Source organism: Crotalus tigris, unplaced genomic scaffold (genome assembly GCF_016545835.1).
Source record: "Crotalus tigris isolate CLP2741 ecotype Arizona unplaced genomic scaffold, ASM1654583v1 scf7180000024337.5909745, whole genome shotgun sequence".
Lineage (NCBI taxonomy): Eukaryota > Metazoa > Chordata > Lepidosauria > Squamata > Viperidae > Crotalus > Crotalus tigris.
Window position 1 is genome coordinate 2,818,803 of NW_024100507.1, and position 24,258 is coordinate 2,843,060.

Sequence of the window (24,258 nt, forward strand, 5' to 3'; positions counted from 1 at the left end):
AGAGCTGTTCAGTTTTGACATAGCTGGCCTCTTTGACCTCTCTTTCAAATCAGTGGTCCTCTTTGTCCAAAAGCTGTTTTTAATATGATGTTTGATAATACTTTACAAAACACTTCACTATCACAACTTCTTCAGACTTAATTCTGGAAGTAGATCCAGTAGAAGGATGAAGAGATTTGTGGCTGTGCAGAGATGGGGTTTTTTTGGGGGGGGGTGTGTGGTCCTTAAAGTATAACAAATGGTTAATTATTAAAGGTTTTTTTCCACCAAGGAGAAAGAAGGTTGCTTGGGAAACTGTACTTCATATAAGAAAATGATTTGATTGGCTTTGCGCTTTCTTTATTTTCAGTAGGATTTAAGAAGTGTCATTTGCTTTCCTGACTCAGGCACTGACATATATTAATCCCAAAGTCACCTCTGATGAACAAAATAAACAAAATTTTCTATGCTTTTTTCTGTTTCTTAGTATTGCTAACAGTTCGGAGAAGGGGCGTTCCCCCCCTCAAAAAAACCTCCCTTTTTTTCCTCTGCACTGTTGATATTTCTGGGTTCAGTTTTTCACTGTTGCAAGTTTGAAAATGTAGGATAAAGGAGAGAAAAATGCTTAGATATTTAGAAAACAGCAATTTATTTGCCATATAAACATTGGATATACTGTATATATAATATTTATCAGAGTTAAGGCACTTACATATTTTAATCTGAAAAGTATACCATCTGTACTCATTTAAGAAAGCAAATCTAAATAATATATTTGAAAGTAATATGTGTACTTTAATTTACACACACAATAAAAGGTGAAAATTACGTTCCTGAAACATGAAACAATCCAGAGAAACTCACATTTCTTCTTGGTTGAAAATTTCCTAAACTGTAAATTCTGTAGATATGGCTAGTAAAAGGGTTAGTCACAATGCGTTTTCCTTAAAAGGATTCCATTCTAAGCAGCAAATTATAAACTCCATTATCTAGAGATTACTCTCTCTTCCAGATTAAGGCTTCACTGTTTGCGTCAGTACTTTTTTTAAATGCGTTGATGACTTAGAGATCAGCCTCCTGAAGTTTCTTCCAATCAAAAGTTGTATTCAGAGCCAAATCAACATAATCTCGCTCTTGGTCTTTGCAAAGTTCTAGGAAAACCTACACAAAGCAGACAATATTTAATAGGTTAGTCGATGGTGGATGAATGGTATAAGAGATAACATTTGCCTAATATTTATCTTTCCTTGGAAAAGATTAGTTTTAGTTCCCCCACACTTTGTTAAACAAGAATCTTTTGGGTGAAGAATCCTTGAGGGCTTTCTGATTGATATCATTTGGCCATTGATTTTATATTCCATCCAAGTAGTGTCTTTGCTATAGTGTACCCTTCCTGTTTATGGAAGCACTGCCATTCCTTCTTTGCTTTTTGTGGCAAAAAGCAAGATGATCTTTTGAGTGGAAGTGTCCGGCTCCACTCCCTTTCATGCCTAAGGTATCAAAATGTAGTTGAGTTATTTCATTTTGTATTGTGTTGAGCTTTCCCACATTTATGCTTCTTATGTTCTATATTAGTTCTGTCTAACTAGATGTCCCAAAGGCTTTAATGTAACTGCATTATAAATATCATTAATGCTCTGAAATATTTTCAGCTCTTTCCCAGTAAGATGGAGTGTCATCCAACCACTAGAGTGGAGATGCAAGGAATGTTGTGGGTCCCGTTCCCTAAGGAGGTACATCTGGCAGGACTCAGAAGAAGGCCCTTCTCCATGGTGGCTCCTTCCCTCTGGAACATCATCCCTCCAGAAATTAGGTTAGCCCCCACTCTGGCACTTTTTGGGAAGGCTCTGAAGAAGTATGTAGGTCTTTGGTTGTTCGGGTTTTCTCCCGCATAAAATTGGAAGTGTCTTGGCGACGTTTCGACGAAGTCCCATTCGTCATCTACAGGCTGGTGTTTTCAGCTTCGTGCTTTGAGCAGAGCTAAGACCACACATTGCTGCTCAAAGCACGAAGCTGAAAACACCAGCCTGAAGATGACGAATGGGACTTCGTCGAAACGTCGCCAAGACACTTCCAATTTTACGCGGGAGAAAACCCGAACAACCAAAGACATATATATATATATATATATATATATATATATATATATATATATGTGTGTGTGTGTGTGTGTGTGTGTGTGTGTGTGTGTGTGTGTGTGTGTTTTCTGAGGTTTTCGCAAGTATTTGTATGTAGGTCTTCGGTTATTCGGGTTTTCTCCCGCATAAAATTGGAAGTGTCTTGGTGACGTTTCAACGAAGTCCCATTCGTCATCTTCAGGCTGGTGTTTTCGGCTTCGTGCTCCTAGAATACCAGGCTGAAGATGACGAATGGGACTTCATCGAAACGTCACCAAGACATTTCCAATTTTACGTGGGAGAAAACCCAAATAACCAAAGACCCACTGAAACCATTATATGTGGAGTTGAAATCAGCCTGACCAAAATCAACCCCGACGATGCTAACAGAATCAGACTCGAAATCACCAACATCCTCTGCACCAGCAAGCCACCCAAAAGCAACTTATCCAAAGAGGAACAGACAGCACTACATAACCTGAAAGAAGACACCAGCATAATAATCTTACCAGCAGACAAGGGCAATGCCACGGTGGTTATGAACACATCTGACTACCAAACCAAATTAACCAACCTACTCCAAGACTCTACATACAAACTCCTAAACACAGATCCCACCACCTACCTGGAAAAAACCACCAGATCCAAAATAAAAGCCTGCCCTATTAGCGAAGAGATCCAGCAAAGAATCATTCCCAGAGAGAAATCATCCAGATGCCCTAAGCTCTATGGTCTCCCCAAGATACACAAAGAAGGAACCCCAGCTCCATAGGCTCACCTCTACAAAACATATCCAAATTTCCATAGGCTCACCTCTACAAAACCTATCCAAATTTCTCACCAAACAACTACAGCCCTATGCAGAATCCATCACCTCACACGTAAAAAATTCTTTCCATTTCTTAGAGATCATAAAGAAACAAAACTTACAACCCAGCGACCTACTCGTGAGCTTCGATGCCATATCCCTGTTCACCCCAGTGCCAATCAAAGAAGACTTGACAGCTATCCAAAACAAATATAACCCCCAAAACACATCCTAGATCTGACCAACCATTGTCTATCCAACACATACTTCATCTATAATGGACAAAAATACAAACAAATAGAAGGAGCACCCATGGGATCACCCCTCTCACCTGTCATTGCAAACCTCTACATGGAACACTTTGAAACCCAAGCTCTAGAAAAATCTGAACTCTGGCTCAGATACGTAGACGACACCTTCATAATCTGGCCACATGGGAAAGAAAAACTGGTCAACTTCCTCATACACCTCAACAGCCTACACCCCAAAATACAGTTCACCACGGAAACAGAAGCTAATAACCAACTTCCCTTCCTAGATGTCTTAGTCTACAAGAAATCCTATGGCTCCCTAGGACACACATCTACCAGAAGAAAACACACACACAAACCGCTTTCTGCATGCTCTCTCACACCACCACCCAGCACAGATCAACTCCGTAGCCAAGACACTCATCTCTAGAACAAAACGCTTAGCTGATGAACAACACCTAAAAACCGAACTACACTCTCACTAATGTACTTACATCCAATGGATTCCAACGAAATAAGATTACCAAACTAATCCAAAAAGAAACCCCCACTAAAACCCAAGACAGAGAACAAGAAAACGGCAAAGCCCTCCTCCCTTACATAAAAGGCACCACAGACAGAATCAGTAAGATTCTCCACAAACACAACATTAAGACAGCATTCTGCCCAAACAGAAAAATATCTACCATCCTAAGAAACCCCAAAGATAAAATTGAATTAGAAAATCAAGGAGTATACGAAATCCCATGCACCACTTGTCCCACCACATACATCGTACAAACCAACAGAAGAATAAGTGCACGCATTTAAGAACATAAGAACTCAGTCAAAAAAGAGGAACCAACATCTTCCCTGGTCCAACACCTTAAAGCCACAGGACATGAAATTGACTTTAAAAATACCAGAACCATTGCCAAAAGTGAACATTTTAATAACAGAATAATCAGAGAATCCATCGAGATAGAAAAACGCCCACACAGCATGAACAAGCGAGATGATACCTCCTGCCTACCAGCCATTTGGAAACCCGCCCTTATTGACAAACGACTCCCTAACACAAAAAATGACACCAGACCCACACTCACAAAAACCACACAGGATGCACCACCACACATCCACGCAAAAAGCAAACTCAAAGCCACACCAATGATGAGGCATGACCACAAACCAGAAGCCAGACCACAGCTGCATCATTAGCCACTTTAAACCCCTCCAATCCATACATGAAGCAAACTGACACCCATCATGAAGATGAGGCATGACCACGAACGCGAAGCCAAAAAATAACAATGCAGTTCACCATTTTAAACCCCCCTGCAACTCACTAACCTGAGCACAACAAAGCCCCCACCCAAACAGAACACTCCCCCAGCCAATCAGAGCGCAGCCAACCCCCCAGCCAATCAGAGCACAGCCAAGCTCCTAACCAATCAGAACACACCTCCATCCAATCAGAACACAGCCAAGCTCTCATCCAATCAGTTCATACCCCCACTGGCAGCTAAAAGGAGGAAACAGCTACAATCACACATTGCTCCTAGAAGCATGAAGCCGAAAGCACCAGCCTGAAGATGACGAATGAGACTTCGTCAAAACGTCGCCAAGACACTTCCAATTTTATGTGGGAGAAAACCCGAATAACCAAAGACCTTTATATTATAAATAAAAATTTGACTCTTGGGAATTTCCATTTTTATTAAAATAATGATCACCAAGAGAAATTTAAGAAATAAAAGTTTAATCAACCAAATCTTATATATAGTTGTTAAATGCCTGTCTCTGGTTCCCGGAGTGCATTGTTGGATCCAGTTGATCACTTAAAACACAGCACTTAAAAACACAGCCTGATCAACTGGATCCAACGATGCACTCCGGGAACCAGAGACAGGCATTTAACAACTATATATAAGATTTCTTTCAGCATCTGCCTTTTAGCCCTGATGATGTCAAGTGTATTTGACGAAAGCTTGGTTGATTAAACTTTTATTTCTTAAATTTCTCTTGGTGATCATTATATATATATATATATATATATATATATATATATATATATATATATATATATATATGGTGAGAAATAAAATGATCACCAGGGTAATAAAAAACTATAAAATTTATTAAAAAGCGCCTAGCTTTCGCCGTCACCTGCCGGCATCCTCAGGGCTAGTGCGCCAAAGGTGCATAAACCTGACGTCCCCCTACGCCCCATTGTCGCGTTTAGAGGCACACCTACTTATGAACTAGCTAAGTGGCTGAGCACACGCATCAGCCACTTGACAGATAACAGCAACACCACTGTGAGGTCGGCAGAGGAGTTCCTTGGCAAAATTAAGGCCCTGAAGGTGGAAAAAGATGAAGTCCTGGTCTCCTTTGATGTAGTCTCCCTATTTACTTCCATCCCACAGGAACTTGCCATTGCGGTCTTAAGGGACCGACTGAATCAGGGAGACCAAGGATTACATCAAGACTCCCTTCGAACGGAAGACCTCATAAAATTAATGGGAGTCTGTCTTAACACTTATTTCACCTTTCAGGGCACGATATACAAACAGATTAAGGGAACTCCTATGGGGTCGCCGATCTCCAGTGTGATTGCGGAGGTGGTGCTCCAGCGATTGGAACACATAGCGTTGGCCCAATACCAACCAAAATTTTGGGCCCGCTATGTGGACGATACGTTCGTGATCATCAAGGAGCGGCACAAGACTGACTTCATGAACGTCCTGAATTCGGTATACCCAGACATCCAGTTCACCATGGAAGAGGAACATCAGGGCAGTCTAGCGTTTTTGGATGTGTTAGTGCAGCGCCAGGTGGACGGATGTCTGACTACTAAGGTATACCGAAAACCCACATGTACAGACAGGATTTTACACTTCGAGAGTAATCACCCTATGGCTCATAAAGTCAGCTGTGTCAGAACTCTATTTAAGCGAGTGGAGTCGCATTGCAGCACTACCAGAGCCAAGAGAGAGGAGAGAAATTATCTCTTCCGGGTGTGCAAACATAATGGGTACCCGGCTAAGTTTATTAATCGGTTCAATAAACCATCTGGACCCCGGAGCGACCCCACACCCCAAAGACTTACACCTCAGGCAACCACACGCGTTACTCTCCCCTACATTCACAACGTCTCAGAGGCCACTGCAAGGATTTTGGCACCGCACAAGATACAAGTGGCCCATAGACCCAACCAAACACTGCGGGCAGCTATAATGCGCCCCAAGGACCCACTCCCCAGCATTGAGAGATCGACAGCCGTCTATAAGATCAACTGCATGGACTGCCGGTCTAACTATGTTGGGGAGACAGCTAAACGGATTAAAACTAGGGTCCATGAGCATAGGTTAGCAGTGAAAAGGGGAGACCAACACTCCCAGATATGGGCACACATGGCGGAATTAGACCATAAATTCAATTTCAGTGAGGTTAGCATATTGGCTAGCGATAATACCAAGGGGGGCCGCCTACTCAAGGAGGCATGGCTCTCGGATGACAATTCTATTAATCGGCATGTGGACCTGTGCCCGGCATATATGGCTTTAAGGTTGTGGAGCACAAATAATCAAGGACAGTACCCCCGACGTCCCAATAACAACTTTAATGGCACTAAGGAGGAGGAATCAACCCCCCAATTGATCCAAAGTAATCCGAATGAGGAAACACAATCGGAAAACATTTCTACCATGTCGGCAACACCATCACAGCCCCGAAGGATTAAAGGGACTGTGGGAATCAAAACCCGGAATCCAGATACCACAGATAACCGAGGTGTCGTGACCAGTATAAAGGAAGATATTATGGTTGGAGGAGGGGAGAGACCCTTGGATACGGCAATCCATCCGCACATGGAAGAAAATGCGTTGGCTATCTCTGAAAGAAAAGAGAGATCCCCCCGTCAGACCATGACGACTGATTTGGGAGAGAGGGAACCGCAGAGCATGATCGGAGATGGACCTCCGAATGGCATTGGAGAAGGAGAACGAACTCAGGGGATCGAACTGTCTCCCCCCCTGCTTGCGCATCCCAGAGAATTCCGGAGGACCCGCACAGCCATCAACGACGCAAGAGGGAGGAGACAAGCTGAGGAAGGACACTGTGAGGATCAAATGGATCGTGATTCCATCATTACTCTCCCCCCCGGACCGTTTACCCGTAGTAGGGGACGCGCAGGACAGCTGGGCGCAGTGACGACCGGGGAGCCGCCGCCCCCTTCCATCCACGATCGAGCAGCTTATCCTCCAGTTCCGGACCATCGACGAGCTGCACCCACTTGGGAGGGGTCTGTGAGATCATCTGGATGGCGTTTGCCCCAGGGGGAAGAGCGAAGACATGGTTCCGCCGCTACCCCCTCCGGACTGACTGATTATGGTGCGGCGCGCGTGAAATGGCCGGATGCAGGGGTGATTGAAGAATCGCCGCCCCCCCCCTCTCCGTGACTGAACGGCTTTCCCCCCAGTCCCAGACCATTAGTGGATTACAACTACCTCGAAAGGACCTACAGGATCACCCAGATGACATCCATATAAGAAATAAAAACACCAAAACCAAAAGAAAAACTTGCCATAGGAAGAATGAAACGAAGGAGGATTGCAAAATAAACATGAAATGTGTATTGCCACCTACTCCCGAGGGAGAAGGGTTAAAACATAGAGACCATTGTAATTACAGAGACATTTGCCCATCCACCCCAAGATTGAGGGAAAGAAGGATGGAGGAGGATGAACGTGCAGTTGAAATGAATAGAAAGGAACAGACCAATCGTGCGCAGTCACCCTATTTAGGCCCGATGACGAGGTCGAGGAGTCGTGCGCAGACTTCACTGCACCTATAAAAGTGACTCTCTCACTCCCTGGCGCACTAGCCCTGAGGATGCCGGCAGGTGACGGCGAAAGCTAGGCGCTTTTTAATAAATTTTATAGTTTTTTATTACCCTGGTGATCATTTTATTTCTCACCATGAACACTCCCAGGGTTCACGTTTTTAATTTTCTTAAACGCATATATATATATATATATATATATATACACAATATTGTGTTTTATCTCCTGTAAGCCACTTTGAGTCGCCGTGAGTAGGCGACAATATAATTTTTAAAATAAATAAAATAAGTAAATAAAAAAAACAAGGGGCCTGTCATCCAGCACTATATCATCAATCATTTTATCTTGTCTATCCATATGGTTTCCTTGATAAAATACATGAATGATTTCCCATTGCCTTCTCCCATGAAGTAGAAAGTGATGCCGTTGCCATTGACACTAAAGAATATCTCCTTCCAACATCTTCCTAGTTTACTGTAGATAAAGGTACCTGGTTTGGAATGACCTTCATTCCTTGAGCGAGCCTATGGAGAATACAGGGTCACCATGGAGTGACCCTATGGAGAATATATATTCTTCCTGTCCATTGCAAGTGCTTTTTATTTGGACCCCTTCTGCCATGATAAGGCTGCAAGACCTGGGAGGAGGTGTATTAAGCGGGGGTTGTATGATAAGTGTATTGTGTAAAGAGATTACCTGTTCCAAAGTGTTCAAAGAAAAGCTGTACTCCTCAAGACTGAAGAGTTGTTTAGCTATGTAGGGGGAAAAAAAGTAGGCTTGATTGATTTAGGCTTTGCATGGAAACATTTTGCTTGTCTTCTGTGCATAGCATATTCATTTTGTATTCAATGCCCATATAGACATTTCCTTTAGACAGATCAATATATTTATTTTTGAAAATTCATTGGAATCAATGGAATATTCTGAGAACAAGAAGGGATGTTTATTACATTGCAGAAGAAAAGCAAGGACATCCCATTCTTATCCCCTGAATGGCTAACTAGTTCCCCATAGAGAGAGAGAGAGGGGGGGTGGGAGGGAGAGAGGGAGGGAGGGAGGAGGAGGAGGAGGGGGGAGGGGGAGGGATGGATGGAGAGAAAGAGATCTGGAAAGAAGTTCAACAGCTTCACCCACCACATGCTCACTGTGGAAGTAAATCAACTTACCAGTTTCCACGATTCTGTAATCTTATGTCTTTTTCCTCACATTAAACATGGCTGATGAAACGATATGGGAGTCTAACTTTCTTAGTTACTATTAGGGGCCAGACAATAAGTTTATCTTGACCATTGTGCATTTGGCATAAAATAGAGACAGTAATTCTCAGCCAAAAGCAAAACATTCAAGGCATACCAATAGCTATAACCATTCAATAATTAAATATTGATCTTTACTACTTTTACTAATTAAATTATCAGGAATTGATTCAATTCAGATACACTACATGTACAAAGGCAAGACAAACTAAAGTGCTCTTCTGACACCTGGGTCATTCCTATAATAAAATTATCCATAACAGATGACCACAGGATGGTCATTAAAAACTCTGGTGAGAAAATTGTCTAATCCTGTTAATCACTATTCTGGAAAGGTCGCTAGTAGTGACAATCAGGCTAAAGATTAGGGCTGTGCATACTTTGAAATTAATTCGGAACATATGCTTTAGACCTCACACAACTATGAACACCCAACTCTGTGCTATTCATTAAAGCAGTTTGGCTTCTTGGGTCTGAAAAAAATGCTGGTTCTGATTAAGCATCACATTAATGAGTCAACTCTTTAAAATAGCAGTATCCCTATTTCAGACTTGTGCAGCAGCCTGAAAATAATGGCTGAGGAATTCTGGGAGTTGAAGTCCACAACTCATAAAAGTTTGAAGACCCCTGTTTTAAAGCATTGCTATTCCTTGTAAGGCCAGTTTTCAAAACATTTCCAAAAGACTAATAGTGCTTTTTAAATATGGTTGGGCTGCTGTAGCATTACTTTGCCATGTTTCATTTCTCTGTCTGTTCATCTGTCTTAAACATAATCATAACATAATCAAGAAATCTAGTCATCCTGAAGGCAAGTTACCAAATAAAGTTGACCAAATAAAGTGAACTGTAAGAGTTGATGATTTCTCTCAGAGTAAGGAGCATTCCTCAGAATGGACTACATAATAGTAGGGACCACATAGTAGGCATAATAGCATAAGATGTCAACAGGGAATGATAAAACATCATGCCAATAAGGAGTGAACCAGGGAGTTTATAGCTGGGTTTACCTCAACAATAAGGATAGAACGCCCATATAGAGAGATTTGGTTTCCTAAAAGTTCCAGTTTCAAATCTCTAAAAGGTGGCCCTTCCAGTACTGGTGGTCTGCACACTGTTTGTTCACCTTGTTGACTTGCTTCAATTGACTTTTGTAAACTCACTGAAGGGCTGAATTTCTGAAATAAGCTCTGCCATGCAGAACTAGTTCTCTCATTCCTTTGGGCTCAAACCAGAAATTTGCAGATTTATTTCTTCTGACTAAAATTGCCACTAGGAAGGGAGCTTTGGACCTATATTGGAAACTCGCACCTGGTTTGGGAAATCCTCCAGAGGCTCTCAGCTGCAAAAATTGAAAGGCGCTGCAGTAAACAAAATATTTCAGCTGTACCCATTGTACTCAAATGTGTAGAGTACATGCTGTCCTGAAGAAAACCACACATACTTCAACTCTGTGCTTTTTCTAGCACAAGGACTCTGAATCATTTATTTCTCTCAGAGTTACCTTGGTAGTCCAAAGAGAGACAGGTTTCCATTGAGTAAACCTTATGAGAAGATGAGAGATTTGGGATGGAAGAAAATATGTGGGGGTGGTTGTTTTTTGTGTCATCAACTCTTCTTAATCTTCCATTCTTCATCAGTTTGAACTAATACCACATTCCTGAGTGGTGACTGAAACCAGAATTCATAGGTAAGGAGAAAAATAACTAGTTCCTGACCTTGATCATGAGTGGTGAACTTAGATCTGCAGCTCGGGGCTGTTTCTGAAGTACTTACAGATAGTCTTCAAGTTACACCCATTCATTTAGTGACCATTTGAAGTTACAATGGCATTGAAAAAAAGGTGACTTATGAATGTTTTTTGCCCTTCTAACCATTGCAGCATCCCTGTGGTCACATGAATGAAAATTCAGACACTTGGCAACTGGCCTGCATTTATGACAATTGCAGTGGCCTGGAGATGTATGTTGAGGACTATCTATATTTAAGTTGGTGGAATATATCTGTACTGTATATTATGTATTAGCATTAAGAGTGAAGAAATGTTTTATCTTTGTTGCATTAGCTCCATTATAAATTCAGGGCTTTAGTTTCCAGTGTGCAATTTGTACTGTAAATGCCACTTTTGCAATTTGTAGAGAATAAATGTAAGAGTCTGAATGTTAATTTTAAAGAGGCAACAGGAAGAGAGATATTTGGTAAGGCAGGGTAAAAGCAACAATGTGCTCTTGAAATATTGAATGTTGATTGTTCTGAACCCATTCTTAGGTTGGATAGAAATTGGCTAAGCTCATTATTCTACACCATTTGTTGATGAATTTTATTATAGGGTGGTTTTTTTTAAATTTTGTAAACCACACAGAGATATGTATGTGTGAGTTGGGCAGCTACATAAATAGGTTAAATAAACAAATGAATAAATTCAAATTTCACACTGTTGATGGATGTTCAGAGATGCTACAGATTTTTTTAATTTTATTTTGAGTTTATGTGTTCACATTTCATAAAACTTTCAGACATACCTTTTTCTAGCATGGAAAAAGCCTTAGAGAGAGGCAGCGCATCTTTCATTGGAATCTTGTAGACCAACAAAGTGGATATCCTAAAAGGAGGTGAAACCATAAATATCCTAAGTGGAGGAGAAATAATAATATCACCTCCGCGACTGCTTGTTCCAACTTGTGTCAGCCCATTCAAAATTATCTTCCTTGGCAAAGTTATTGGTGGTTCCTCACTTTCTGGACATGAGTGGGGTTGAAATTATAAAAAAGTGTGTCTCTGTGATGGCCTCAATATTATGGAATAACCTGTCCTGGAAACCAGGTTAGCTTTTTCAGTGATAATGAGGGACTATCACACTGGAAGTGGTTGATAAATTAAGACCGCCTCCCAATCCGGCTCTGCCCTTCCCCATCTTGTAACTATGATTTAATTTTGATTGTAGTTTCATTTTATCCTGGATGTTTTTAATATTTTGATGCTGCAAGATGCCAAGAGTCAGGTCAAAAAGAGATGGCAGCAAAAGATTTTAATAATAAATAAAAAATAAAAAATAAAACTTTCTAGAAAGCAATTAAAACCAAGATTTGCTTGAGGACCTTCAGGCCTTGATCGTTCAGTGTTTCTAAGTGTTTGATGCTGGTATTGATCATTATGTAATATCTTTTACTTATTGACTCTTTGCATTGTTTATTTCATTATTTATATGTTTACTTGTATTATTTTCTTCTTTTGTATTATGCTTTGATTCATACAATGGACATTTAATTCATACTTTACTTTATGGTTGTTAGCTGCTAAGAAGCCAGAAGAATTCAGCAGCATACAAATACAATAAATAAATAAATAAATAAATAAAACAATACAATGATAAACAGTAATCTGCATCACTGATAATTCTGACCCTCAAGACTATTGGGCAAAGCAAACCAATTTGTATATACAGAAACTTTAAAAATAAAGGTGCAAGGAGGAGTAAGAAACATTTTATTTATTTTTATCCCACCTTTACTATTTTAACAAATAACTCAAGGTGGGGGAACATATCCAACACACCTTCCTCCTCCTATTTTCCTCACAACAACAACCCTGTGAAGTGGGTTGGACTGAGAGTGAGTGACTGGCCCAAAGTCACCATGGCTAAGGCGGAACTAGAACTCATGATCTTCCTCTTTCTAGCCTGGTACCTCAACCACTAGATCAAACTGGCTCTCCACCTTACATATTTCTCCATCTTTGCCATAATAATGGCAATTAATTTTGAGAAGCAACTGAATCTAATAGGCAAAGCATACAGATAACCATCTGGATCAAGGGTACAAATTTGTCTTCAGAAGCAAAATCTTCCTAAAAAGAGATTAAATAAAAAGAAGGAATTTTCTTCTTCATTGTTAAGCCATCCCAAAAAGCACAAGGATTTACATTTCAAACAATTTTAAGCATTCTGTCAAATTGTTGGTAAATATTGCTGTTACCTTTCCTGACGAGCTGCCTGTGGAAACATTTTTAGAATCTGAGTATTCACAAGATCCCCTTGTTCTTCTCCTTTTACTTTTATTTGCAGCAAATAATTTTTTCCAAATTTGCTTTTCAGATACTGAATTGAACCCAGGCACCTGCAATAATAATAATAATAACAACAACAACAACAACAATAACAACAACAATAATCAGCATGCAAAGTATGGGATCAAATTATTATCAGGTAGCAGTATTCTGATCCATGTCCCCACGTGCTGATTTTAAAAGATACCAGACCATTGAGCCTCCATTGCCAGGATCATGTAGAGAGGAGAAAGACCAAGGATGTGTATTGATAGGAAAGAACACAAAAGAGACTTCCAACAAGTAGCATGGGAACTTGTGCTCTTCTGTAAGCACTGATGATGTTACCTACTTTGGTAATGAAATGTCTGCAAGTAAACAAGAAAGCTCAAAGAGCACCAAGGACCCTATGGTTCAATCCTGAACTACAGATATTCAGATCTTCTATAATTTGAATTGTCAGGCAACAATTGCAACTGGAAGGAGGCTGGGAAAGGTGCCTTTAGATCATACCGCAAATTTTCCACTGCATGCTCATGTCCCTCAATTGATGTTGTATCTAATACTTGGAATCCTGCTTTAGTTTGGTAATGTTTTTCCCTTACCCTTTCCATCCAGTTCACATCTAAGAACTCTGTGTCTGGACTGAAGTGAACTAAATAAGACTGGCAGCTTGCCTTGCAAGTTTACAGGAAGCTCCTATTTAACTGATGGTTTGCTGAAAGCTGGCAGGCTGGGATTCACTCATAATACTAAAACTAGTAAGACCATTCTGAAATCCCCATTATTATGTGGATATAAGATTTAAGTATGTCAGGAGAGATACACAAATAAGTTGAATATAGTTTAAGAAGTGTAAGCTGAAAGAAGAAGAAATTGGAAGACAATAAACAGACTGAATATACTGTATGGTTTACTGCAGTTGGTGACTAATCACATATGACAAAAGGACATAAATCAATATTAAAAACACATTTTCTGTAGTTATAAATCTGCAGAATTACAACAGTATGTTCCTGTGTTAAGCAATGGCAGCTGCAAGAAATTTTGCAAGATGTTGGAGATGTTACGATTGTAGTACAATGACATAACTCCTTGGAACTTGTGCAACGTAACCCACCTAAAGCAGAGTCATGGCAAGATAGCTGGCAAATAAATTTAACAAATAAACAAACAAACATGTGCAAGGGTTATAAGGGTGGAGTCCAGATTGTATAAATAAGATATGGGAGGAACATGTGGACTAGGGTCTCTAGTTCCTCCAGCGACAAGTTTGCATTGCAAAAAGAGTATTATTATACTTTCTCTACAATATCACTGAGGGCAAGTCATGAAAGCAGGCCAAAGAAAGAGACTCCATTGTATGTAGGACAGCTAGCACAAAATAGGTAATTTGAAAAAAAGAATGCTTTCCCATTTATATCCTTCCAGTATTAGTTAACTAGATGACTGAACATCAGATGCTGGAGTGTGACTCTAACTCTCAGTAGATTCATAGCCAATAAAGTTTGATACTAGAAGTTGCATTGGCATAACTGTTGTGTCCTGAGCCTGCAAAAGCAGGCTCTGGACATTGCATTGGTCCCGGGCATTCCAAGAGCTGCCCGGGGATCAGACAGAGCGACGCCGGCCTTGTGCGCATGCGCAAGGCGCAAAAACGCTCTGTCCCTATTGGTTGACACTGTCCGGGTTTCTGGCCATATAAAAAGGCCTGCGTGCCTTTTGCTTTTGCTTGGTCGTTGTAGAAGGAGAATAAAGTGTTTGTTCAGCATCGCCATGTGTCTTCATCATTCGCACGCGAACGAAGTACACAACAATAACCATTATGGATTCTAGTTTTTCTAGAAGAGGAAAAAGTGCCCCAAAAGATCTATTATGATTATGGAATCACTGGGAAGATGAAGCCAGATGTAGAGCTGATTCTTGCCTTCCAGCAGGATCATCTGTATCAAATTAGATTGTTAGTTTGAAATTCAACACACAACACAAAACAGCTTTAGCACTATTGTTGGCCTCATCAGAAATAGATTAAATTTGTTCACACCAGACTCCAAAAAGTTGAAATACTATGCCAAGGTATTTGAAGGATGATACTTGGACTATAATGTTATTGTTTATCTGCTACTAAAGTTTGTATAGTTCAAGTTCTTTTCTGTAACAACAAATCCCATTTTTTTGGTTTTGGTGTAGTTTTGTGTATCTTGACTTCCTACAACACACTATTAGGGCTTAAAGACCTCTTTTAAAACCAATGTGAGTCAAAGAAAGAATAGTCACATCATCAGCATAAAGAAGCACAATTCAATGTCCAACATAGAGTTAAGGAAGGTAGAATTCTTTTTAGTTATGGTATACACCAGCGTTTCTCAACGTTTGTGTGACGGTGACCCCCGTGACACAAACTGTATGCGCATGCACGGCGTGGCGCGCATGGGGTCCCCCGCGTGTGGCGCGCATTGGGGCGGGGGGCCCCGCGCACGGTGCGCATGCGCGGCGCCACCCCTGGAGGTGCGGCACCGCCCCATGCGCGGCACGCATGCATGGCACCGCCCCTCGGACGCGCGTCGCCGCCCCCATGCGCGACGCGCATGCACGTCGCTGCCCCGGGAGGCGCAGCGCCACCCCCACGCGCGGCACGCATGCGTGGCACCACCCCCAGGAGGCGCGCCGCCGTCCCCACGCACGGCACGCACGCGCGGCACCGCCCCCGGGAGGCGCGGCGCGCCCCCGGAGGGGACAAAATGGCGGATCGCCGCCTTTGGCGACCCCCGAAAAGAGGTCGATCGACCCCAAATGGGGTCGCGACCCATAGGTTGAGAACCGCTGGTATACACAATTGAGCTGGGTGGGAAAGTGCCTTATTTCTTTTTTTTTTCCTGAGTGGGGATATCAGCAGAAGGATAGTTGTCACTACCAAATTTGACTTGCGTAACTCATTGTCAGGCAACATCCCAATTAAGCAAATTAACATCTGTTCTTCAATAGAACATTTGAAGTTTGATTTTGATTAACCAGCAAAATAGGAGAAGACTATCCATCCGACCACACAGCAGGAGATCATCTGTGATAACATATTTTGTACACTGCTGAACTTTCCTCTAACTGTAACTTCTGAATAATCTTCAAACTAATGGCAGAGGATGCATACAGTAAAGTCTGTATCCTTTTTTCATGCAAAAATTCTTTACATATGAGAATCAGTGCACATATAGGGTTTCTCCTATAAATATAAATTACTAAGTTACATTACCATAACTCTCTTCGAATAATGCTTGAATGTATTGTGGCAATCAGGAACTCCATCATTATTTACTCTGTTTCAGAGTTTGAATTTCATCCATCGTAGCCAAAAAGAGAAAAAGTCTACAAGAAAGCCCTTTGTGCTCAACAAAGAAAACATGCACTAGAAAACCTACCTGAGCTGTCCAGCCACCATGATAGCTACTCGGTCGCACACTGTCTCTGCTTCTTCCATGTGATGAGTTGTCAAAATGGCACCTTCATCCTTGTTCTGCAGCATAGTGTGAATTGCTCTCCTAAAGAAACCATCCGACTGATGAAAATGAAGGAAACCTAAATTCTGCTATGATTCAACTTTAATTGATAAGTGAAACATCCAAGCCAGGATGCTAGAAGGCCTGAATGTAATCCCAAATCAAGTCCAATGAGCATAATATAAAGAGGGAAAGTAGATGGATAAGAAATCATAATATAAAGAGGGAAAGTAGATGGATAAGGTTTCTCAGCTTGTGCCTCTCTCTTATGGAATATGGTAAAAGCTTATTTCTTTTTCTTATTGGCTAGGCGGTACATTTTTGAAACAGGCAAGATTAGGATTAATACATTATAGTCAGTGTTTCACGGATGTATCAGGAACATGAATAAAGCAGCACTGGATGCATAGGTTATGTAAATATTCCTAGTTCTTAAAACAATTTAAATACAGTTGCAAAAAATCATGTGTATGATAATCAGTATAGAAATCTGGTAAATAAATAAACTAAACTTAGTATCAGATCTGTGCTATTCCTGGAGACATAATAGATTCAAGGACCTCTGAAAAAGACATCTTCAAAAGGAATGGCAAAGATACATAAATTGCAAATTCTCTTATCTCCTTCCATTTCACTGGCATGATGTTAATAGGTTTTTCATAAATCCCACAGTTGGCTGGCTTTATTTTATTTTATTATTTTATTTTATTATTTATAATTTTTATTTGTGACTTGACAGTTTCAGTGAGAAACAGCCTGGTACATTTCCATTGGAAAAGGAGAAAACTGAAAGCCTTGCAAAAATCTCTTTTAATCCCTGGAATCATGAATAAAGACAAGATGACAAGCCTGAGATTCATCACATACACAGATAGGAAAATATTATTTTCTAACAGAACACTAAGACGCTACAAGAGGTACGAGTGGAAATCAAATCCCCATGGAATTTTGTCAGAAACATTTTATAAATTCAAACAACACACACTTGATTATTGAGATATAAAAGATAAGAGATTGGAGATAAATTTTTATTACAACTGTAAGTGTGCAAACCTACTCCTAAAAGTTCAATGTAAAGAACACTTACCACACTTGGTGTTTTCCTTTGGGATCCAGGCCAGTGGTTGGTTCATCTAGTAGCCACAAGGTAGGATTACTCAACATGCTCAGGGCAAAGCACAACTGAAATGCAGGAAATTATATTAAACCCTCTTAAATATTTCACCCGTACAAAAGATGAAAATGCGAGGAATACACATTTCAATGTTCTTGAAACACACGCTTTCCTAATGATAGCTGCACAAATGGAAAAGCAACATATCAGTGAGGACAAACTAATATTAGTGTTCTGAGATACTTACCGATACACTGGGAGTTATTAAAAGGTATTTTAATTTTTACATGGTATCTTCTTGAAGGACTGGAATGGACAAAGCTATTCTTTCACTCTGTTCTACTACAAACCTTATCAGCTTGAGAACAGTCTTTGTGGTTTGACACAAAGTACATTGGGAGATGTAACGAATTCTCAGTAATTACCAATTTAGATTTTTAAGACAATTATCAGGAGAGTTATTGTCTATGTCCTCAGATTTTCAAAGTGTGCATTATTTAAGAATCTTAATATTCTAATATGATTCCTACAGCAATATAACAGACTATCAGAAAATGATTGAGGAATCCAATGTATTACAATGCTAGGTAAAGAAGTCAGTCAGTTTAGAAGGTTTTGGGCTTGAGTACTCAGGAACATGCAATTCTGTCATTCTTTAGCATGGTCTCCTTTCATTTAGTCATGTGAAAGACTGACGTATTTTTAAGCAAGGAGCTTATCATACAAATGCTAGTGACGTATGATGGCTTGCCAGCTGTGAAATGCAGGTCTCCGTGGTGTCCTGGCATGGCTCCTCATGCCAAAAAGCCTCCTCTCTTCTCTTCAGCCACATCTCCTCTTTCCTCAACTTCATTTCTTTATTTTATGGAAATGCTTTAAGGGAGCAGACAAGCTGAACAAAACTGCATGGAGGAAGAGGTTTAAAAGGAGGAATGACAAAGCACAGCTGGATATGGTGTCACAAGACTTGTAGCTAAAATACAATGAATCACAGAGCTTACTTTTCTACTTAATCCAGCAGGTAATGTCTTAGTTGTCTTTTTTAAATGCACTTCAAGGTCTAGAACTCGAGATATTCTGAAAAAAAAGCAGACATTTTGCTGTTTTATTCTCTACATGAGGCTCTTTGTATGACAGTTGCAAAACATAGCACACTGCAATAAAATAATTGGAAAGAATATGTATGTTTATATGCATGCATGCATGTATGTATGTGTGTGTGTGTGTGTGTTATTCAGATACGCAGGAATACCTGTTTTTTGCTAACTACTCAGAAAGGAATTTCATACTTTCCAGAGTATTGTTAATTTAAAACATACAGCCTGAGAAATTCAACTCCTAAGAATGAAAGATCTTGGGAAATAAATTTTATAATAAAAATAATATCTCAGGTTGTTACTACCGATCAACGGCCACAATAGCATCATCCTTCCTTATCCCTTTTACGGCTGCGAATATCTCCAGATGTTCTTTCATGGTCAGGCTGGACCAGAGCACGTTCTCCTGAGGACAGTAGCCAAGAGCAGCATTCTCCTCTGTCGCAGCTCCGTCGGCTCCTTTAATCCACACCTGTCCCAAATAGGTAGCATAAGGACCGCATTTGTTTTTGTCCAATGTAAGAATATACTTCGAAATATCAAAGATGTGACCAGGTGCATTTCTGATCAATAAGGGCTGTCATTTATATTAAATCAGTAAGTTTATTAAAGCTTTCGATGTAATCCAAGAAGGAAGATGAGATCTAGTACAATACGTGAATAATGCAGAAGCAAACAATATGGCAGATTATAAGGACTGTGGAGAATTAAGTTGCAATGAAGGTGACAGAGGAATCTCCATAGGAAGTTTTCTCTCCAATCATTATGCCTTTGATAAATTAATAAATAGATTTTCTCCATGGGTCTCTGCCTTTTCTTCATATGTTCTCTGATATATTACAGTAATATTATTTAAAGCGATAATATTGCCATTACCTTCCTAAATTGGATACATAGTTTTACTGTACAATAATAAATAACAGAAAGACCATAATAAACTTTTCTTTTTAAAAGCACAAGTTACACTTACCTGCCCTGCAGTTGGATCCACATCTCCCATTATCATGCTAATTGTTGTACTTTTACCAGCACCATTTGGTCCCAGAAGCCCCAATATTTCTCCTGCAAAGAAAATATTGCTATTAATATATAGTTGTTTGTTTTTTTAAAAAAACCCAATGTATTACATATGCTTCATTAAGGAAACTCAGTTATTTTTTTATTTTCCTAAGAAGTGGGGTTCAAAATGTAGAGGCATGGCCTTCTCTCGTTAGAAAGAAGCTGCTGTTGTATTAGATTAAATACATTCAGTGCTTTTTTATATATTAAAAAAAAAGGTTCTGGAACTCACACACGTCATACAAGCCGCCTTGCCTACCCTACAAGGTTCCATCCAAAAAAGGTGCCAGAACTCTGTTCTGGGCGTTCTATGACAAAAAAAGCCCTGAATACATTTGAGCAACATGTTACCTTTTTTAACACAAAAAGAAACATTTTTGGTAGCCAATTTTCTCCTCGGCTCTCTGTTGAAACATGGAGTAGAGCAAGCCTTCCCATATCTATACTCTTTGCACAAGTTGTGGACAATGATCACTGGTTTCTAAATAAAGAGGAGAGAGACAGAAAGATGTATATGTGTCTCTTTGTGTGCATACACATACAAATACACCCAGAGTGTATATATAATACAAGCAAATACACATATGCAGATATATTTCCATCATTTGTTTATTCAGAAAAAGCCAAATAGGCATTATTTTCACCTGGGACAGAAACACTGACAGTTCCCTTGCTTCCAACACATCTGTTCATTTTGGGAGCAGTCTCCTTGTTTTCAAAAGTTAAGTCTGCTTGGATTTACTTTAGCCATATTAGTTTAATCCATATGAGAAATGGACCATTCCGGAGTTGTCGGAAATGTGCTTTCCTTGGCAAATTTTAAACATAGTTATTTATTCTTCCATAGCCATATCCCATTTACTATCCCTCTTCCATTTATCCTTTAAATGGTTTGGGAAAGTGCTGCCTCAGACATCACCTTTATATTGTACCCTTTTTGAATATTCTGCGTATAGTTCTACCTACGATACTTGTTTCATTGAATGAGTGTTTAGTTTTTCAGCATCCAGAATGCCATGTATCCCCACAGAAGCAAACAATATTTTGGTGGTTTGGACCTCACTTTTATTGCTGAAAAATAATTTTGGCCTCTCAGAGACTGTCTGCATTGTAGAGTTTTAAAATATTTGTATTTTCATAGCTAAGGACAAATCATCTGACTTATATCCCTGATGCTTCCATTACTCATTTTAAGAATAGTTCAATGATCTTCTTGGTCATTAACACTAGTTAGTCTAGTTCTAATGTCAATGGCAATTAATCTCTTTTGTAGGAGTCATGCTTCCGCTCATAGTTTTCTCAATACCTAGCAAAGCCTCCTAATATTCCTATCTGTACTGTACGTAGAACTAATGAGTATATTTTGAAAAAGGAACAGTTACTAATACAAGCTTGGTTTCGAAGAAGAAAATGTGTAAGTCAATTTACTCCAAAAGAGTGTAAACAATCTACAAAACAAGGTAACAATAATGATAATATAAATACAAGGTAAAATTGCAGTACAACAATATCCTGATGACCTGGTACACGGGGCACCTAGGTTTTCTGAAAATTCCACCTTGGCAGCTCTGGACTCTGGTGTTTTCTTTCTTCTGTATCTTGGTATCCTTGAGTACAGTCCTGATAAATATGTGCTTGCACAGTGTAATTAAGCCATGCAAAGTGATAGGCAGGGTTGTGCATTTAACCATACTTCATCAGCAAATCACAAATATAAATGAAGCAACCTATGTGTATTTTTTCAAAATATGAAAAGCCCAATAGTTGTGTTTTACCTCTTCTTCATTGGCAGAAGTCAGTGCACTCTGAGCTCTTCTCCTTTCATCTAGGACGTCTCTATCATTCTCTTCGCTGAGCTCCTCAGGATTCTGATGGCTTCTTTTTCTTTGCGGAGAAATCCTAGGGATCAAAGATCTAGTTTAACGAAGAGAAGGACAAGGGGGGACATGATAGCAGTATTCCAATATCTCAGGGGCTGCCATAAAGAAGAGGGAATTAAGCTATTTTCCAAAGCACCTGAAGGCAGGACAAGAAGCAATGGGTGGAAACTAATCAAGGAGAGAAGCAACCTAGAACTAAGGAGAAACTTCCTTACAGTGAGAACAATTAATCAGTGGAACAGCCTGCCTCCAGAAGCAGTAAATGTTCCAACACTGGAAGTTTTCAAGAAGAGACTGGACAGCCATTTGTCCAAAATGGTGTAGGGTTTCCTGCCTGAGCAGGGGGTTGGACTAGATGACCTCCAAGGTCCCTTCCAACTTTACTACTATTACTATTACTAAAGACACAACAAGTCTGAAGTGACTGAGTACTAAAGGATAAATGTTGACTCCAACTAGGAAAGCAATCAGCAATCCAACCTTTAGGTAGGAGGTGGATGGAGATCTCATGTGGTAACTTACTCAATATCTGTGCAGCTCTATTATTATATTACTGCTTTTCTTTGCTCCCATTTTCTGCATCATTGTGACACAAGTAGGGTGCTTGGCAGTCCTCCTTTCTCTTGTTATCAATGTTTTTTGTTTTTTTACTATTCTGAATTAAATGAACTCCTGTCAACTTCTCAGCCATTTTAACAAACCAGATAACCGATCTATAAGGGATCAGGTTCACAGTATTCAGCAACGTGACTCATATTAATCCTAGATAATGCCTATCATCTCAGTTGGACCTGCCTATTCCAGAATCTAACTCCAAATAGATATAAACAACTTTATCCTGTAGATAACATGCAAATTCCTTACAACAGCCTATTGAAGGTACAGGTAGTCCTTGATTTAAAACAATTCATTTAGGGCCATTCAGATTTACAACAGTATTAAAAAAGTGACATGACCATTTTTCACACTTATGACCATTGCAGCATCCCCATGTCACATGATCAAAACTCAGACACTTAACAACTGATTCATATTTATGATGCTTGCAGTATCCTGGGATATGCAATTGCTTTTTGCAAACTTCTGACAACAAAGTCAATGGGGAAGCCAGGTTCACTTAACAATTGTGTTACTAACTTGACAAATGCAGTGATTCATTTAACAACTGTGGCAAAAAAGTTGTAAAATGGGGCAAAACTCACTTAATAAATGTCTCACATAGCAACAGAAATTTTGGGCTCATTTGTGGTCGTAAGTCGAGGACTACCTATACTCCTATAACTAATGAGTATATTTTGCAAAATGAATGGTTATAAATAACAGCTTGGTTTCAAAGAAATAAATTTACAGGTCAATTTATTCCCAAAGACTGTAAACAATGCACCAAAGAAGGTAACAACAGAACAATAAGAATAATGCTAGATAAATATAAGATAAAATTGCAATGCAACAATAGCAACAACAATCTCAACAATCTTCTTCCAATCTTTCTGCAGCTATTTCAACCTCCATCTTGTAAAATTAAAAATTATTTAAAAAACAAAACAGAAGTACTTGTGATGACATACAAGGCTATGTGCCTTGCTAATTAGATATTTTACGGAACATCTTCCTCCTATCAGTCATCTAAGATATACAGTAGATAGGATGCCCTGTGCAGAGCAACTTTTGATGTCAAGCATTTAAAGTTTTAAACCTACCTTCATTGTTTTGATAGTAAATTTAGGGAGGCCTTAAAGAAAGCTGTTCAAAGTTCTTTGAGACAAATAGGATATATAGTAGATAGGATATAGATGTGAAAACTAAATACAAGTGAGAAGTTATAGATGAACATGAAAGTATAAAATACTCCTATAAAATAATATTATCCCATTATAAAGTATTATCCCCCATAGAATACTATTATTTTATATTTTTAATAATTTATTGAAGTTTTTAACAGAGTTAGTAAAAACTAATACACACTAAACTAGAAGAAAAAAGAAAATTAAAGTTCAGAAAATGCAGAAAACAGAAAAGAAAAAGACAACAAAAAGAATAATAAAGAAGCAATTTCCAACCTTCATCATATAGAACATAAGCTAATGTAGTAAATTTTCACCGTCTCTTAAAGTTTCAAAAAAAAAAAAATCTTCTCCCCATAGCCTAACTTTTATCTACATGCAGTGCAGAAAACATCATCCTTTCAAGCCTAGCTCAGGAAAAAGTCTATTAGGAGTCTCCAGAAATATCAAGCAAATAATGTATCCTAAATCAAATAGTCCAACTTTATATACCTCATTTTTGCGCTATATATTCTTGATGTTTAAATCATCTCAAAGGCATCACTCTTTGGCTTT

The 24,258-nt window shown here is 39.5% G+C and overlaps 1 protein-coding gene across 3 annotated transcripts in view; it reads right to left on the minus strand.

Moving 5' to 3' along the window:
* Nucleotides 1-611: 611 nt before the first annotated feature.
* Nucleotides 612-24,258, minus strand: part of LOC120299992 (ATP-binding cassette sub-family A member 10-like) — a 90,974-nt gene continuing 67,327 nt past the window's right edge. For 2 of the 3 annotated variants that reach the window (XM_039325421.1, XM_039325419.1), the window contains 11 exons: nucleotides 21,815-21,938; nucleotides 20,391-20,520; nucleotides 19,951-20,042; nucleotides 19,286-19,452; nucleotides 18,885-18,960; nucleotides 17,857-17,951; nucleotides 16,692-16,811; nucleotides 13,206-13,346; nucleotides 11,754-11,833; nucleotides 8,675-8,730; nucleotides 612-1,140 (listed from right to left, as the gene is read on the minus strand). In XM_039325421.1, the coding sequence (XP_039181355.1) occupies nucleotides 1,042-1,140; nucleotides 8,675-8,730; nucleotides 11,754-11,833; nucleotides 13,206-13,346; nucleotides 16,692-16,811; nucleotides 17,857-17,951; nucleotides 18,885-18,960; nucleotides 19,286-19,452; nucleotides 19,951-20,042; nucleotides 20,391-20,520; nucleotides 21,815-21,938 (1,180 nt within the window). In that variant the 3' untranslated portion in view covers nucleotides 612-1,041. The remainder of the gene's footprint in view (nucleotides 1,141-8,674; nucleotides 8,731-11,753; nucleotides 11,834-13,205; nucleotides 13,347-16,691; nucleotides 16,812-17,856; nucleotides 17,952-18,884; nucleotides 18,961-19,285; nucleotides 19,453-19,950; nucleotides 20,043-20,390; nucleotides 20,521-21,814; nucleotides 21,939-24,258) is intronic. The other variant, XM_039325420.1, reaches the window with a different exon arrangement.